This window comes from Rousettus aegyptiacus, unplaced genomic scaffold (assembly GCF_014176215.1).
Source record: "Rousettus aegyptiacus isolate mRouAeg1 unplaced genomic scaffold, mRouAeg1.p scaffold_m13_p_7, whole genome shotgun sequence".
Taxonomy (NCBI): domain Eukaryota; kingdom Metazoa; phylum Chordata; class Mammalia; order Chiroptera; family Pteropodidae; genus Rousettus; species Rousettus aegyptiacus.
This window is the reverse complement of record NW_023416310.1, coordinates 25,106,303-25,123,881: the sequence shown is the minus strand read 5'-3', so window position 1 is coordinate 25,123,881 and position 17,579 is coordinate 25,106,303. Positions and strand designations below refer to the sequence as shown.

The 17,579-nt window shown below is 37.1% G+C and overlaps 1 protein-coding gene and 1 pseudogene across 2 annotated transcripts in view; one reads left to right on the top strand and one right to left on the bottom strand.

Annotated features, from left to right (window-relative positions):
- Positions 1 to 13,088, top strand: part of KCNG3 (potassium voltage-gated channel modifier subfamily G member 3) — a 35,043-nt gene extending 21,955 nt beyond the window's left edge. For both annotated transcript variants that reach the window (XM_016142242.2, XM_016142243.2), the window contains exon 2: positions 5,906 to 13,088. In XM_016142242.2, the coding sequence (XP_015997728.1) occupies positions 5,906 to 6,551 (646 nt within the window). In that variant the 3' untranslated portion in view covers positions 6,552 to 13,088. The remainder of the gene's footprint in view (positions 1 to 5,905) is intronic.
- Positions 13,089 to 13,488: 400 nt separating this feature from the next.
- LOC118606181 lies at positions 13,489 to 13,608 on the bottom strand (annotated as a pseudogene).
- Positions 13,609 to 17,579: the final 3,971 nt, after the last annotated feature.

Below are 17,579 nucleotides of genomic sequence, written 5' to 3'. Positions count from 1 at the left end.
ACTGATATCCTTTTGCATGTTGAAGGGAGGACTATGAACCCAGAAATGGTTTGTAGTAATTATAATTATAGCCACAATTTATTGAGCACTTACTATTTCATATTACTTAATTTAATTTGTATAACAACCAGAGAGATATTATCTATTATTATTACCACCATTTAACCAATGAAGTAAATTCAGGAAAAGAGACTAAATAGCTTTCCTACAGTTCCACAGTTCCTAGTAACCTCTGTTGTACTTTCTGTTTCTATGAATTTGACTACTTTAGATACCTCATGTAAGTAGAATCATTCAGTATTTGTCTCTTTGTGGCTGGCTTATTTCACCTAGTATAATGTCCCTGAGGTTCATCCATTTTTTAGCATGTCATAGATTTCCTTACTTTGTAAGGCTGAATAATATTCCATTCTATGTATATACCTTGTTTTGTTTGTTCATTCATTTGCTAATGGCTGTTTGGGTTGATTCAATCTCTTGGTTATTGTGAGTAGTGCTGCTATGAACATGGGTTTGCAAATCTTTCTTCAAGACCCTGATCTAAATTCTTTGGATATATACCCAGAAGTGGGATTGCTGGATCATACAGTAGTTCTATTTTTACTTTTTTGAGAACTCTCCACACCGTTTTTCATAGTAGCTACACTGTTTTATAATCCTACCAACAGTGCACAAAGGGTCCAATTTCACATTCTCCTCAACACTTGCCATTTATTTGTTTGTTTGTTTGTTTGTTTATAGTAGTTATAGAAATGGGTGTGAGGATACCTCATTATGGCTTTGATTTGCATTTTGGAGACGATAAATGATATTGAGAGTCTTTTCATATACTTGTTGGCCATTTGTATATCATCTTTCAGAAATGTCTATCAAGTCCTTTGCTCATTTTTTATCAGGTTATTTGATTTTTTGTTGAGTTGTAGGAGTTCTTCATATAGCCTGTATATTAACGCTTTACCAGATATATGATTTTCAAATAGTTTTCCCATTCTGTAGGTTGCCTTTCAACCTTGTCGATTGTGTCCTTTGAGGCACAAAAGTTTTTAACTTTGACATTGTTCCATTTGTCTATTTTGTTGTCTGTGCTTTTGGTGTCATATCCAAGAAATCATTGTCAAACCCAATGTCATGAAGCTTTTCCCATGTTTTCTTCTAGGAGTTTTATAGTTTAGGGCTTACATTTAGGTCTTTAATCATATTGAGTCAGTTTTTTTATGTGACGTAATTGAATTCAGCACCATTTTTGATGGCAGACTTCAATTATACCTTAAAGGTTCCAGAAGAACTAATAGGCTTCTTGTGGCTGTGGAGTGGCCATTCCAGGCCCTTGAGTTCTAGCAGAGCCACTTACAGGTGCTAAACAAACATCCGTTGAGCACTTGCTAAATGTCTGATGGGTTTGGGATGTGAGGGCAGGATATACAAAGATAAATAAGTAGGGAACTCTCTAGGGTGATGTTAATGCTCTCTACCTTGATAAGAGTTTGGATTATAGAGGTTATGCATTTGTCAAAACTCAGTGAATATACACTTAAGATTTGTACATTTCATTGCACATAAGGTTTACATCAGAAGAAAAAAAATGAAACAAATACTGAACTCTAGTTAATGATATGCAGTCTGAAGTTTTTAAGGGAAATGTATTTATGTCTGCAATTTGCTTTAAAATGCATCCAAAAATTAGATTAGATGGGGGAGGGGCAAATAGGTGATAAGAATGTCTATTTAAACTGTTGATGAATTTGTTCCATGTTTGAAATTTTTCGTAATAAAATGTTGATGGAAGAATATGAGAGGATAACACTTAGAGGGGGACTGATCCTTACCTCACACAGTTAATGGCCTCTTATGTCCTGTCCCAGTCTTTTTTGGGGGAGAGGGGACAGGTAGGAGGATGTGGGGGTAGATCTGGTTAACGCTAAAAGCATTTGCTCCCCTTTGGAGGCTGTTTTGAAACCTCTGAGTCATTCCCATATGTGCCTTCCCTCGTGAGGGATCTGTCAGAGTAATTGTTGAGGTCCTCCAGTACCTACGGAAAGGAATATGTTTTACATCGTTACTTAGTATACAATTATATTTAACTAAAACAAAGTTTCATGAAACTATACTTTGATGCATTCTGACATTTCCTATTTAATTCTGAAAAAATGTCAATTTTGAATCATTAATGGGCTAAGAATTGATAGTTTGAAAATGCTGTTCTAACATGTAAATCATGAAAATCAAAAGATTGACATAGATCATTTAATATCAACAGTGAACAGTCATAAAAAACATTGACATTTTTAAATATTCCTTAGAGCTTCGAAGCCCAATAGATCCAAGTTTCTTTATATATGCCACTAAAATTCTTAGTAGTGTGACTTTGGAAAAGATGATTAACTTTTCATCCTCAGTTTTGTCATCTGTAAAATGGAGATAGTAGAGGAGCTACACATTTCATAGAATTCTTGAAAAGGATTAAATGAGATGATGTCTGAAGTGCTTAGCACAGTGCCCAAATGAAAGGCCTCAGTAAGTGGTAAATATTTTTATTAGCCATGTATTCATGAACTTCTATATGTGTGGGCCTCAAAAGAAATCAGAATGGACTTAAGAAAAATAAGTTGTCTCTCAGTACCTTTTTTAGTTCTTTTTCCCTATTTATTTTTTTATGGAAGTAGCCATTGGGAGCACCCAATTATTGGCTATAGTGCTCAGTAAAACAGTGCTCAGTTTTCCAGCAGTTGTCTGTGGGGGCATTGGGAAGATTTTCATTTGGAAACGTCAGGAATTTTGTCAGACTTAGTGGTTTTTTCTGTTGAAGACTATTTTGGCATAATCCTAGGTGAGAGATGCCTGGGGCTTCTCTCTGATACATCCCTTTAACCTGGAATTCTGGATAAGCTGAGTCTAACTTTGAGGAGTGAGCAGAAAGAGCCCAGAGGGCTTCATTAAAGGGGAGATCACCTCTTTGAAATTCTCTTACTGAGGGATTATTCTGTACCATTTGGATCTTTTCCTTTTTTTACCTTAAGAAGTTTGGCTGCTGGTGGAAATAATTAAACAGAAAATGGTCTGGTATTTTGGGCACAATTAAAACTTTTATTCTTCTTAATTTAATAGAATATTAAGATTTTATTGCTGGAGGAGCCCTGAGGAGAATCAGTGCAACTTTGCCACTTGGTAGGTGAGGGCCCTCTTTCAGAGCCGGAGCAGCAGCGGGCCTTTAGGCATCAGGTCCAGTGCTCTTGATTGTGTCTGGCTAGATAAGAGACAGTACTTCAGCTGGAGAACTGGTACATTTTAACCACAGCCAATCTAACAAAGCTATTACCATTATTACTGTATGCTCCTGTAATCCCTTTCGAGTGTGCATCTTACCGCTTACTATATTTACCAGTTTATTACCTAGGATCACAACCCACTTAGAAATCTCAGTGGCTTAACACAACAAAGATTTATTTATTGCTCACATATCATGTCCAATCAGTCAGGGTAGGGAATGTCTGTTCTTTGCACAGACACTCAGGGATTTGGGCTAACAGGGACCATCTTGTAGCCATTTAAGACACATGCTTTCCAGGTTGCCATGGCAGGGAAGAGAATTAGCACTCACTCTTCTGTGCTCCTGCCTAGAAGTGATAGAGTCATTTTTCTCACAGCTCATCTGTCAAAATTGGTCATGTGACCCTGCCAAACTGCAAAGAGGCTGGAAATACGGGGGAACATATGGAATATTTAATGAGGATTACCAGGGAGAAGTGCTACATGGTAATACATATGGTAAAACTGTATATTGAAAAGAAAAGCAGTTTCCTGTTTCTATATCTACCAAGTTTTATTACTCTCCCAGTTTTCTAAGCTTCAAGGTTCATAGACGCCATCATGGCAGCAGCTTTTATGGATAGTCTGGTGGAGACAGGGAAGCTGCTGCCAACCACAGGGTAATGGGGTCCATGAGCATAGTGAGGTAGGTGTGATTTCATCTGCTGGGTTTGTGTGGTAGGCTGAACAATATTTCCTCTCTCCCCTCAAAGATATCAGGTCCTAATCCCTGGAACCAGTGGATGTTATCATACATGGCAAACAGGATTGTACAGATGTGACTAAATTGAGGGTCTTGAGATGGGGGATTATCCTGGATTATCCCAGTGGGCCCTAAATGCTATTACATGTATCTTCATAAGAAGGAAGTGGAGAGAGATTTGACACAGTGACAGAGAGGAGGAGGCAGTGGAACCATGGAGGCAGAAACTGGAATGATATGGCTATAAGCCAAGGAATGCCAGCGGCCATCAGAAGCTGGAGGAGGCACGGAGTACATTCTCCTCTAGAACCTTCTAAAGAAGTGGCTCCCTCCTTACCCTTGAGTTTTGGCCCAGTGATACTGATTTTGTACTCTGGCCTCTGGAACTGTGAGAAAATAATTTTCTGTCATTGTAAGCCACCAGGTTTGTGGTAATTTTTTTAATGGCGCTCACAAGAAACTAATACACTTACACATTCCCAGTTTCTTGGTGGTCAACCACCCTTCTAACCAATGCTCTGAGGAATTGATGACTGGAGTAAAGACTGAGAAACTGGATGAGAGTGAGAATTTTCTTTATATTCTCTATTTTCACCTTCTGAATTTGAACCATGTGAATGTACTACCTGTTCAAATAATAAATAAAAATAATCTTTACAGCTCTGGGAATCCTACAGTAGGGGAACATGGTTAATTTTATGTATTCGTTTCCCTGAGGGACATCCAGTGCAACCTGTGTTCTAGGGAATGCACTTGGAGTAATTCTTTTCAGACGGTTGCCCCACGGGCTTGCCTATGTCACCTGCTCCAATCTTTCTCTCTCCATTGTATTTCTGATGTTTGGGTCTAGCTCAGTGATGGGAAAGAATTATGTGGAGAAAAATGAATGAGGGTGTAGTAATTATGTTTTAATTTAAAAAAAATGTGTGTGTATGTGTGTGTGTGTGTGTGTGTGTGTGTATAAAGGTAATTTAATTAAAAATGACCTCAGAATTTCCTATCACTCTGGATCAAGGCCGGTGGTAGCCAGAGTACTCAGGCTGGCAAATTCCGCTTCAAGAATATAACCCTTCGACACCAGCGTGCTATGTAAATATTATTATTTTCAATGTGTGCAGTAATGTGGAAAGGTTGGTAAATACTGCTCTCGCTAGAATGTGGCCATATATTTTTTAAATGTATGTTGAATAAAAATAGCTATGGAAAACAAACTACTTGGGTCTTTGGGAAAGTTGTAGTGATTGTTTTGCCCCAGTTCAAGACTCCTCAACCTTTCTTCCAGAGTGACACTCATGGGAGATGGTGGCACTCTGCTGGTGAGGGTGCTGGCACTTCTTCCAAGTCCCCAAAGCTGGCTCAGCTTCAGTAACTTCCACACAAAGCCTATAGGAAAAGAAGACAGAGTAACATTTTAGGGAATGACCTTGAGTTCACTCTTACTTATCAAGAAATAAATTGAAAACTTGGGTATGTCGACTGTATAGGAACAAAGTCCTCTGAGCTACCTCAAAACTGATGTCACAGTTGAGAACCATTGTCCTCACAGAGTAAGTACCACTTCATTTTGTGACTAGCTGAGTATAAGTTAATTTCAAACCACCAAATAAGAGAATCTTTTTTTTTTAATATTAATGACACTCAAAAACAATTTTAATGGTATTACATGCAGTATGTAAATAAGAACTTTATTAAATTCAGCTGTCATTTAAGCTGTATTATTTGTTGTTCTGTTATGTCCTGGTGGGTCTGATGATGTTGGTAATACTGTCTGTTCTTTATGTTTTCTGGAATAAGTAACTGAATTAATATGTCAGTGTAGTACTATCTGAAAAACTCTAAGAGCTATTAAAATGTTTAAAAATAAAATGATCAATTCTTCTTTTGTTCTCTTGACAGGATAATTGAAGCTATCTGCATAGGTTGGTTCACTGCAGAGTGCATTGTGAGGTTCATCGTCTCCAAAAACAAGTGTGAGTTTGTCAAGAGACCCCTGAACATCATTGATTTACTGGCAATCACGCCGTATTACATCTCCGTGTTAATGACAGTATTTACGGGCGAGAACTCTCAACTCCAAAGGGCTGGAGTCACCTTGAGGGTGCTTAGAATGATGAGGATTTTTTGGGTGATTAAGCTTGCCCGTCACTTCATTGGTCTTCAGACACTTGGTTTGACTCTCAAACGATGTTACCGAGAGATGGTTATGTTACTTGTCTTCATTTGTGTTGCCATGGCAATCTTTAGTGCACTTTCTCAGCTTCTTGAACATGGTTTGGACCTGGAAACATCCAACAAGGACTTCGCCAGCATCCCTGCTGCCTGCTGGTGGGTGATTATCTCTATGACTACAGTTGGCTATGGAGATATGTATCCTATCACAATGCCTGGAAGAATTCTTGGAGGAGTTTGTGTTGTCAGTGGAATTGTTCTGTTGGCATTACCTATCACTTTTATCTACCATAGCTTTGTGCAGTGTTATCATGAGCTCAAGTTTAGATCAGCTAGATATAGTAGGAGCCTCTCTGCTGAGTTCCTAAATTAATGCGCTGCAAATCAAGTCTTGCATACACTTTGATTGAAAGAGTTGATGCTACTTCATATTCATGTGTTTCTTGCTCGGCGAGCACTGCAGTGGTACTGTCATTATCTTGGTAGGGTAAAAATTATCCTTCCCAGCCGAAGGGATGAAGCAATTTACTTATTATGGAGTAAATAAAATTGAGACTGCAAAGGAAAGATTCTGTCTCTTAGAGTAAATTTTAGGATCTTGTTTTATTTAGACTTGTCTCCTCCTTCCTTGCCTTGAACAATTAGACTTTTTGTTTTAAAGTATATTATCTGAACATTTTAAAATGGAAAGCTGTATTTTCCAAATGTTTTTCCATCTTATGAATTCAGAAGAAGCTTGGAAGTTAGTGTTGTTTTTTGTTGGAGAGTGACATTTTCATTTCTAAATGTTTTATAATCTCTCATATCAATGTCAGAAGTATCCTGGAAACATATGTCACATGCAGGAACTGTTTAACAAATACTTTAAAAATTTGGCTGAATTTAAACTTTATAATGGAGCTAGATACAAGCAAGGATAGTATTTGGAAAACGTTTCCAGCATATTTCTCAATTCTCTGACTTATTTTTGTTCCTATTATTCACCTTATTACAAAGCTTCATGGAAGCTTGAGTGTGTATGTACTCCCCTTTCCATTTTGGATTTCTTTTATCTCTTAACCGAAATGACTCTAAAGAGTATTTTAGAATGAAGAGAGTTTGTATTGTTTAGCATTTTATTGGAGTTCATTTTATTTGAATTCCTTGCTGTTACTAGGTGATAATTGTCCTAACATTCAGCTGTCCAAACAAGGTTTTGACATAAAAATTGGTTAATAGAAGTAGTTTAATGTTACAACCCATATTTATCTTCTCTCCTCCCGCCACCCCACAAACGACGTGGGTTTAAGTCTTAGATGAAAAGATATTTATGTAGCCTTTTTGTACCAAAGTCAGATGTTGTCACTGGATTATCATAATGAAAGAAATGAAATATTTCTTTACTCTTGGTTGCTGTGTAGCTAAGCCAATTTTAAGCCTACTAAAAGCAATGAATACATAATTATTTGATCTGATGTTTACCATCATGAATTATGGCTATACCAAATCTTCTTGTAACAATATTGAATAATATGTCACATTAATCTAAGTAGATTATTAGGACTAGATAATGTAAAACTGTTAACTGTTTAGTGCTACATTATGGCAATGTGAATTAAGATCTTTGTTAACCACTCGTTGTGTATAGATTCATGAATAACTTAACGCTGTACACTGTAATTCAGTGGAGGGGGAGGGAGTGGAGAGAGTGGATGACACCTTGATATATTTATCAGAGAAAGGGTTACCAGAAGTGTTTATTAAAGGAACATTAGCCATCATCTAGTTCAAACCTCAACTAGTACAGGAAGAAAACCAGGGCAAGAGAGGATACGATGGTGGAGTTGAGGCTAAAACTTAGATCTCTAGAAACCAAGCCCAGCAGCTTATTATCTCTGGGTTTCGAGAAAAGCTTTTTGAAGTTGCAATTCATTGCCATTGCCATTGCCGAGGTAATAGCAAAACTGTTCCTTTTCCCTAATTCCCTTTCCTGAGTTTGATATTTTGGCCATTAAGAATATCACCCCATATTCAAAATAAAGTCTGTTATTTATTGTATATTTATTATACTTTACTATATTTGAAATAAATGGCATGGACTTATTTTTTCTTACCTGTTTGGGGTAAGGCTTTGTGATTCATGCAAACAACATGCAGATGATAGCATCTCCATATTACTTACTAAAATAGGATAGCCATCCATTTTGCTAATACAGGGAACTCTTCATGGGAATATTTCTTACCTCTCCAAGGACATTATAACAACTATCTTGAGGGCTGGACCCTCTTTCTTGCATTCACCTTGATATCTCCACAGTGTCTCAGACAGACTTGGGCACAAATGATTGATTTTGGGGGAGAAACTTCTGAAGAGGCAAGGAGAAGGAAATTCCTATATGTGTACATGTGTGACTATACATGCACAGTCTTTGAGGCTGCCCTTAAGGAACCAGTAAGAAATGTCTTATTGGTGATGCCAGACTTCTTAGGAAGGAGCATGTTGGATAAATTCTAATGACAGTTTAGCTGCCCTTTACAAAGAATGATGACCAGACATGATAGAGTAGTTCAGTCATGAGTGAAAAAAAATCACAGGTATTGTTATGTTTTAGAACAGGCATTTTCATAACTTTCCCTGAATGTCATTGCCTTTAAAAAATCATTTAGTAGGACTTCTTTCTTAGTTGTGCTTTTAGACATTTTTCATAACTCAGTCTTCATGACACAGATGCTTTCATTAGGATCCTTATTAGGAACAGTAAATCAGATATTATCCTAATTAGAATGTCCCATGAGGAAAGAAGCCCGGATGTTTTGTTCTGATTTTACCACACCTGAGATTGTGACTTGCTCTTACGTAGAACTTGTTTTGTATCTTCTAAAATGGGAGTTTGTGTTTGAAAGTGAACGTTCTCTAACTCAAGGCTTTATTTATCTTTTGCTTTTATGACCCTATGGTTATTCCGGGTTGCTAGTTGAAACACTGCATTTGCTTTGCTCTAGGGTTTTGCAGTTACTTATAGTCACACCTTTGTAAGTTTTTTCTTACAAATATAGAAATATATTCTTTCACAGTGGCTGTCAGTAAGTCAAAGTAATATTTCCTACTTTTAAACTTTTGTCCAGATATCTCACCTAGCTCTCCTGTGATCTGAGAGTAGAGGACATGGGGTTAAGTTGGATGTGGATGTTGGGAGGATTTTCTTTGCTGGCTTGATATTTTCTAGAAGCAGCTTATTTTTCCTCTTTGCTATAGAAAGGAAAAATAAAAAACAGAAAACTCCTAGCTCTGTTTTACTATTAAGCTTATATAACTCCGAACTTAATGCATAGCTTCACAAACTATTTCCAGAGCTCTCGCTCCTTCATAAATGTACATTCATTTATGGTAAACACTATAAAATGCAATCAAACACAATGTAAATATTTCACAAGGTCATAGAAAATTAGAGCTAAAGGGCCCTGGAGACCTTCTGGTCCCTTTCCTAGGCCCTTTATCCCATCCAAATGTCAGCAGCCTGGGAACTGTGCTCCCAACGGGTTGGGATTTTGCCATTAACACTCATAGGGAGACAAACGTGCCCCAATTGCCTGGGACTTTCTTGGTTTTAGCACTGGAAGTCCCCCATTCCTGGGAAATCCTTCTGTCTCAGGCATACTGGAAGAGTTGGCATCCTAGTATCAGGTCAGGCCCCAGAAATCTGGTTTCCAGACTTTGGGTTCAGTACTCTTTGGATATACTTCTTTTTTATTTGTAACATCAGAAGGCATGAGTGATTTCTTTTTAAAATATTTTCCTTGGGGCCCCTTTTTACAGGTCAAATAAAAAGCAAATGTTGCTTTTAGACACCCTAGGTGTCAGGAAGGAGGTCTTGGGACCAGTCTAGGGAACTCAGATTTTCAATAGAGTTTTTAAATTGCAAAACTTTACAGTCGTGCATCCATTTACATATATACAATTAAGTGCGATTCATAGTTATTGCAGTATTTAGAAAGTACAGGCTGAGAAATGCCATAGCTGAATGGGAAGTAACATGAGTTGATGCTCTAATGGAAAAGTTCCATTTTGGTCAGGAAAGGTTGCATATACTTCTCTGTTTAGCATGCTTTCATTGCTTCCTGTCTTCTCTGACCCATCTGCACTTAGAGGACTGGGCATATCAGTTTGGCCCCTGAAAGTAATTTAATGATTTACTGCCCCATACTCTGGAGCCTTCCCAAGATTTATGAAATGTTACCCTAATGCGTGATTATATTGTCTCACTCTGTGATTAACTTTTTTCCTTTTAGCAATTGACCACTTACTTATGCCTAAACTTTCAGATTTTTTCAGTTTTACCAGTTCTTCCAATTCCTAATAAATGCTTAAACTTTTGACCATTAGTGTAAGCTCAATTGTCAATTTATTATTTGTTTGTTTAGAAAATTGAACATGATAATCTGCATTTATGCTGTAATTTAAACAAATTAATTTTAAGTAGCTTTGGTGAGAATCCTTTTATTTATATTTAAAAATATCAACACTATATCAAGTATAGTGAAAGTATAAATGACCTTTAGTGGATGAAAGACAGAGGGAATAAATATTTGGATTACACCTTATAGGACTAAATCATGCTATGTCATTTCTATCTGAAGTGGTGCTCTTCATTTGTGCAGCATTGTATTAAGACTAAAGCTAAAATTTCCTATAATTTTGTATTAGGTTTCCTTTCCGTGGATTTCAGTTATTTCATTTGTTTTCAAATAATTCTATAATTCTGCCCATGACAGAGTAGAGGCCACTTGCAGGGTGTATTGTTACAAAGTGTTTTGTCTTCTTTTTTAAAGAAAGGAAACATCAGTAATGACAGGTGTTTTTGCTGTATTACTATACAGTGGTTTGTTCAACTTACATATTGCTTTTTAACTGTATGTTACAAGCTTGATCTTGCAACTTTGATGGAATTCCATGCTTTCCTTCTCTATAATACAGAGGGCAAGAGAATTTCACTTCCTTAGTGGAGAGCAGTATTGGAATTCTGTTGCAAAAGAAGTGTGTGTGTGTGTGTGTGTGTGTGTGTGTGTGTGTGTGTGTGTGTTATAGCTATACATATATTTATTTTGTTTTATTTTATTTTATTTTTTAGCCATACCTAGTCTTTCATATGATACACTTAGAAGTAAAATGCAAAATCATGAAATTGATAATAAGGCTTAGCTTTTAGGTCCATGTGAAAGCTGTTTAGTTTATGAACAAATAAGACAGAAATGGAAAGTTTAGATTTTTTGCTTTGAGATAAACCGCCCAACTTTATATCTGTATTTTTATTCAGTAATTCTTTTAATTTGGAAGGTTTAGAAAGATAAATAATACAAATTATTTAATTATTATTGTTGTAAAATTAGAATAATGAGTCATGGTCCCTTCTTGAGAACATCTGGCTTCTAATAATTTAAGGGAAATCACCTTTTACTACCTCTCCCAGTCAACTCAGTTTTAAAAGATCAGATGGGAATTGAACACATGTATGTTTGCGTCTTTTTATTAAATACATTTTTAAATTTATGTTTTTTGGTGCTAGCGTACAAGGCAAAAAGGAACTCTGTAGCATACCAGAAATAATTAGGTACATCCTAATTATTTTGTAATAAATAGGTTTCCAAACATTTGTATGAAAAAGGGTTTATAAACATCATATTTCATATACACAATATGGGTGCATATAGGAACTCAGTTAAGGAATCCTTTTAACCTGTGAGTCATCCTTCTGTTGTGTTTTTATCCCCTAAAGTATTTATTTTTTAGATTTGATTTTTCATGTATATAAGAATGAGGTCTCCTGAGAAGGGAATACCTGTATGGGATCATAATCAGATCAAATTATTGAAAAACTGCTACATGTGAAATTAAGTTTGAGGAATTATGATAACATTTGACTTAATAATGAGGATTTTTAATCAACTAATAAAAATGTGTGGTTTTCTGGTACCCATGAAAGTTTTCTAAGGGGTGGCTGGGTATGGTAAATGGGTACCTTCTTTTTATTACCTGTTCTAAATCTTTTCTGCCTTTCCCTCTCTCAGATTAATGACCCACATCTTATTCTGTTAAAAACCACACAAGTGAGGTTAAGCATGTCTTTTGTTAGCATTGTAGTTTTGTTGATAAATTTTAGGCTATTTCGGAAGACTAGTTAGGGAATTTAAAAGTTGAACTAAATAAATAAGAGGTGGCTGTACCGATGCATTTTTTAAAAACTGAGATATAATTTTTACATACTGTAAAATTTATCATTTCAAAGTATACAACTGTGGTTTTCAATATATTCACAGAGCCATGCAACCATCCTCATTGTCTAGCTCTGAAACATTTCCATGTGCCCATGCTCATTAGCAGTCACTCCCCAGTCCCCACTCACCCATCCCCGGGTAACCACTAATCTACTTTCTGTCTCTCTGGATTCACCTTTTCTGGACATTGCATAGAAATGAAACATGTGATCTTTTGTGTTTGGCTTTTTTCACTTAGCATTTTTTCAAGTTTCATCCATATTGTAGCATGTTTCAGTACATCATCCGTTTTACTGCTGAATAGTATTCTAGTGTATGGATATACCACATTTTTTTTATTTCTCTGTTGGTGAACATTTGGGTTATATCTGCTTTTTGGATGTTATAAACAATGTTGCTATGAACATTCACATACAAGTTTTGCGTGAATATATATTGTCAGTTCTCTGTGTTTATACCTAGGAATGAAATTACTGGGCCATATGGTAATACTATATTTAACTTTAAAGAACTGTCATATTGTTTTCTAAAACAACTGAACCACTTACCATTCCTACTAACAATATATGAGGGTTTCAATTTCTTCATGTTCTCCCCAACACTTATTTTAGCTATTTTAGTGGACGTGAAGTTGTATCTTATTGTGATTTTGATTTGCACTTCCCTAATGACTAATGATATTGAGCATCTTTTAATGTGCTTATCGATTATTTGTATGTCCTTTTGGGAGAAATGTCTATTCAAATCCTTTGCCCCTTAAAAAAAAAATGGGTTATTTACCTTTTCATTGTTGAATTGTAAGATGTTTTTTATATATTCTGGATAGTAGACCCTTAGCAGGCACATCATTTGCAAATATTTTCTCTCAGTTTGAGGGCTATCTTTTCACTTTTTTACTGATATCATTTGCAGCATAGTTTTAATATTTAATATAGTCCAATTGATTTTGTCTCTCGTCTCTTGTGCTTTTGGTGTTGTATCTAAGAAACTCAAGGTTATGAAGATTTATTTTATATATATATATATATATATATATCCCCCCCTTTGGTTATTTTTTATGCCTACAGCACCTGGTCTTCCTAGGTGGTCTCCCATCCAAGTACTAACCAGGCCAAACCCATGCTTAGCTTTCAAGATCAGACAGGATCAGGCTTGTTCAAGGCAGCATGGCTGTAGGCCTCTCTTATAAAAATTTTGATAGTTTAAGCTCCTACTTTTAGGTCTGTGATCCATTTTGTGTTAATTTTTGTATATAATGTTAAGTAGGGATCCAACTTCATTTTTTTAGAGGCGGTATCCAGTTGTTCCTGTACCATTTGTTGAAAAGGCTATTCTTTTTTAAAATAATTTTTTTATTTTTAAATTATGGATGGCATATGATATTATATTAGCATGAGGTGTATAACATCGTGATTAGATATTTATATAACTAACAAAGTGACCATCCAATAAACCTAGTACTGACTGACATTATACGTAGTTATTATAATATTATTGGCTATATCCCTCATGCTATTCTTTACATCCCCGTAACTATTTTGTAACTACCAATTTGTACTACTTAATCACTTCCCTTTTTTTACCCACCCCCCACCTTCTTCCCATCTGGCAACCATCAAAATGTTCTCTGTATCTATGAGTTTGTTTCTGTTTTGTTTGTTTGTAATTTTGTTCTTTAGATTCCACATGTCAGTGAAATCGTACGGCTTTTGTTGTTCTCTGTCTGACTTACTCCACTCAGCACAATACCCTCTAGGTCCATCCATGTTGTTGCAGATGTTAAGATTTCATTCTTTTTCATGACTGAGTAACATTTCATTGTATATACGTGCCCTTTTCTTTATCCGTTCATCCACTGATGGTCGCCCAAGTTGCTTCTATAGCTTAATTATTGTAAATAATGCTGCAATGAACGTATGGATTCTCATGTCCCTTTGAAGTAGTGTGTTAGGTTTTTTTGGATACTCAGAAGTGGGATAACCGAGTCCTTTTTTTGTCTCTTGTTATAACCTTTGTTTTAAAGTTTATTTTGTCTGCTATAAATATTGCTTTTTGTTTGTTTCCATTTTCATGAAACATTTTTTTCCCATCTCTTTATTGTCAGTCTGTGCCCTTCAATATGAAGTGAGTCTCTTGTAGGCAGCATATGTAAGGGTCTTGTTTTCTTATTCATTCAGACACCCTATCTTTTGATTGGAGCATTTGCACTTAAGGAATTGTTGATACATATGTACTTATTGCCATTTTATTGTTTATATTTTTTATTTTTTTCTTAAAGAAGTCCCTCCAACATTTCCTGTAATACTGGCTTGGTGGTGATGAATTCCTTTAGCTTTTTCCTGTCTGGGAAGCTCTTTATCTGTCCTTCAAGGCTAAATGATAGCTTTGCAGGTTAGAGTAATCTTGGTTGTAGGTCCTTGCTTTTCATCACTTGAATGTTTTCTGCCAATCCTTTCTGGTCTACAAAGTAGAGAAGCTCCAGAAATCAGCTGACAGTCTTAGAGAAATCAGAAGACAGTTTTATGGGAACTCCCTTGTAGGTAACTAATTGCTTTTTTCTTGCTGGATTTAAGATTCTCTTTGTCTTTAACCTTTGGCATTTTAATTATGATGTGTCTTGGTGTGGGCCTTTTTGAGTTCATCTTGTTTGGAACTATGCACTTCTTGGACTTGTATTTCTATTTCTTTTGCCAATCTAGGGAAGTTTTCCATCATTATTTCTTGAAATAGGTTTTCAATTCCTTGCTCTCTCTCTTCTCCATCTGGTATCCCTATGATGTGAATGTTGGTATGCCTGATGTTGTCCCAGAGGCCCCTTAAACTATCCTAATTTTTTTGGATTCTTTTTTTCTTGTTGCTGTTCTAATTGGGTGTTTTCTACTACTTTGTCTTCCAAATTGCTGATTCAGTCCTCTGCTTCATCTAATCTACTGTTGATTCCTTCTAAGATATTCATCATTTCAGTTATTGTAGCCTTCATTTCTGACTTGTTCTTTTTTTATGATTCCTATCTCCTATTTTTATGTTTTCTATCTCTTTGTTAAAGTTCTCACTGAGTTCATCTACTCTTTTCCTAAGTTTGTTGAGCATCCTTATAACCACTGTTTTGAACTCTGCATCTGGTAGATTCCTTGTCTCCATTTGTTTAATTCTTTTTCTGGAGCTTCGTTTTGTTCTTTCATCTGGGACATGTTTCTTTGTCTCTCCATTTTGGCTGCTTCTCTGTTTTTTTCTATGTATTATGTAGGGCTGCTATGTCTTCCAGTCTTAGTAGCATGGCCTTATGTAGTACGCGTCCTGTGGGGCCCAGTGTCACAGTCTCCCTGGTTACGTGAGCTGGGTGCTCCAGGAGTGATCACTGTATGGGTCGTGTGTGCCCTCCTATTGTAGTTAAGCCTTGGTTGCTGTTTGCATGTCAACAGGAGGGATTGACCCTTGAGTTGATTGGTTGTGAGGACTGGCCAATGATTACAGTGGAGGAGCTGTTATACAGGGGTTGATTCACTTTAGCAGGGCTCTCGTGCCTGCCTTGTCTGCCCTTCAGATGTGTCGTCCTCAGATGTGGCCCTGGGTTGTGCTCTGGCTCAGACTGAAGCTGGTAACTTGGCATGCTGGCCCCAGGGCCTCCTGGGAGGGGCCCTACCAAAGGCCAAGTTCAACTGCAGCTTGTGCCCTTCCCGGGGCCACCTGGAATGAGCCACCAAACAATCCACAGATGGCTACCACCCACACTGGGCTTGGATGTGCCTTGAGAAGCCAAGCCGCAAACCGAGGCTGGCTGTCTCTAGTACTGGGCTTGGGGCTGCTCAGCAAGAGGTATGGGACACGCTGAGGCCAGATGCTACTTTTTAAGGTTTTGCAAATCTTTGAGAGAGTTTAGGAAAGTTTGCAGCATGAGCCAAGACAGGCCATTTGTATGGAAAATCCACTAGAAGTGGCATGGGTGGGCCCACAAGTTGGGTGGAGCAGGGTCTCAGGGAATCACCCGGGCAGAACAACCAGTGTTAGCCAGGCCGATGGAGATTCAATATGGCAGCCACATATGTCTGCACATAGGGTGTGGGGAGGATTCAACAAAGGAATAGTGGCCTCCGCCAGCACTTCTGTCTCAAAGAAAGTTGCCCTTTCAACCCTCACCCTCAGAACGAATGAGTTCATCAGTGAGTAAGTCCATGCGTGGGCCCCTTAAAAGAAATGTCTGTGACTCCAGTGGCCTTCTAACTGGTTTTCACAGGCAGAAATTGTGGGAACTTCTCTTTCCAAAACTGGAACCCTGGGTTGGGGAGCCTGGTGTAGGGCCAAGACCCCATTCTCCTCTTTGGGGACCTCCACAGCCGAGATATACCTCCTACTTCTTAACTGCCATAGGTGGGCGTGGTACTAGCCCATTCGGTATTTTTGCCCCTGCTACCAGTCTCAAGGTGGCGTTTTCTGTGTGTCCCCAGTTGTAGGACTACTGTTCAGCTAGACTGCAGGTGACTCCTAATTATGGCTGTTCTGTAGTTTAGCTGTAATTTTGTGTGGTTATGAGAGGAGGCAAGCACAACATTTACCTCCTCCACCATCTTAACCAGCAGCTTGAAAAGACTATTCTTTCTACCATTGAATGATGGTGGCATAATTGTAAAAAAATCAAGTGACTATAGATGTAGTTCATTTATTTTATTAAATAAACCCTGGAATTGGGTTTATTTCTGGACTGTCATGTCTATTGATCTATATGTGTATTCTTACGAAAGAACCACGTGGAAGACTATATAAAGCTTTTTAGTAAGTATAGAACTCAGGTGTGATCTCCTCTTTTACAAGATTGTTTTGACTATTCTGGGTCTCTTCTCCATGAATTTTAGTATTAGCTTGTCCAATTCTGCAAACAAGGCAGTTGTAATTTTGATAGGGACGGCATTGAATTTGATAGAGAATCTAGATCAATTAGGGATATACTGTCATCTTACCATTAAGTCTTCCAATCAATGGATACAGTATGTGTTTTCATTTACTTCAGTCTTCTTTCTTTCAGTGTTTTATAGTTTTCAGTGCACAAGCCTTGCACTTCTTTGGTTTAATTTATTAATTATTTATTCTTTTGGATGTTATTGTAAATGGAATTGTTTTCTTAATTTTATTTTCAGATTGTTCATTACTAGTG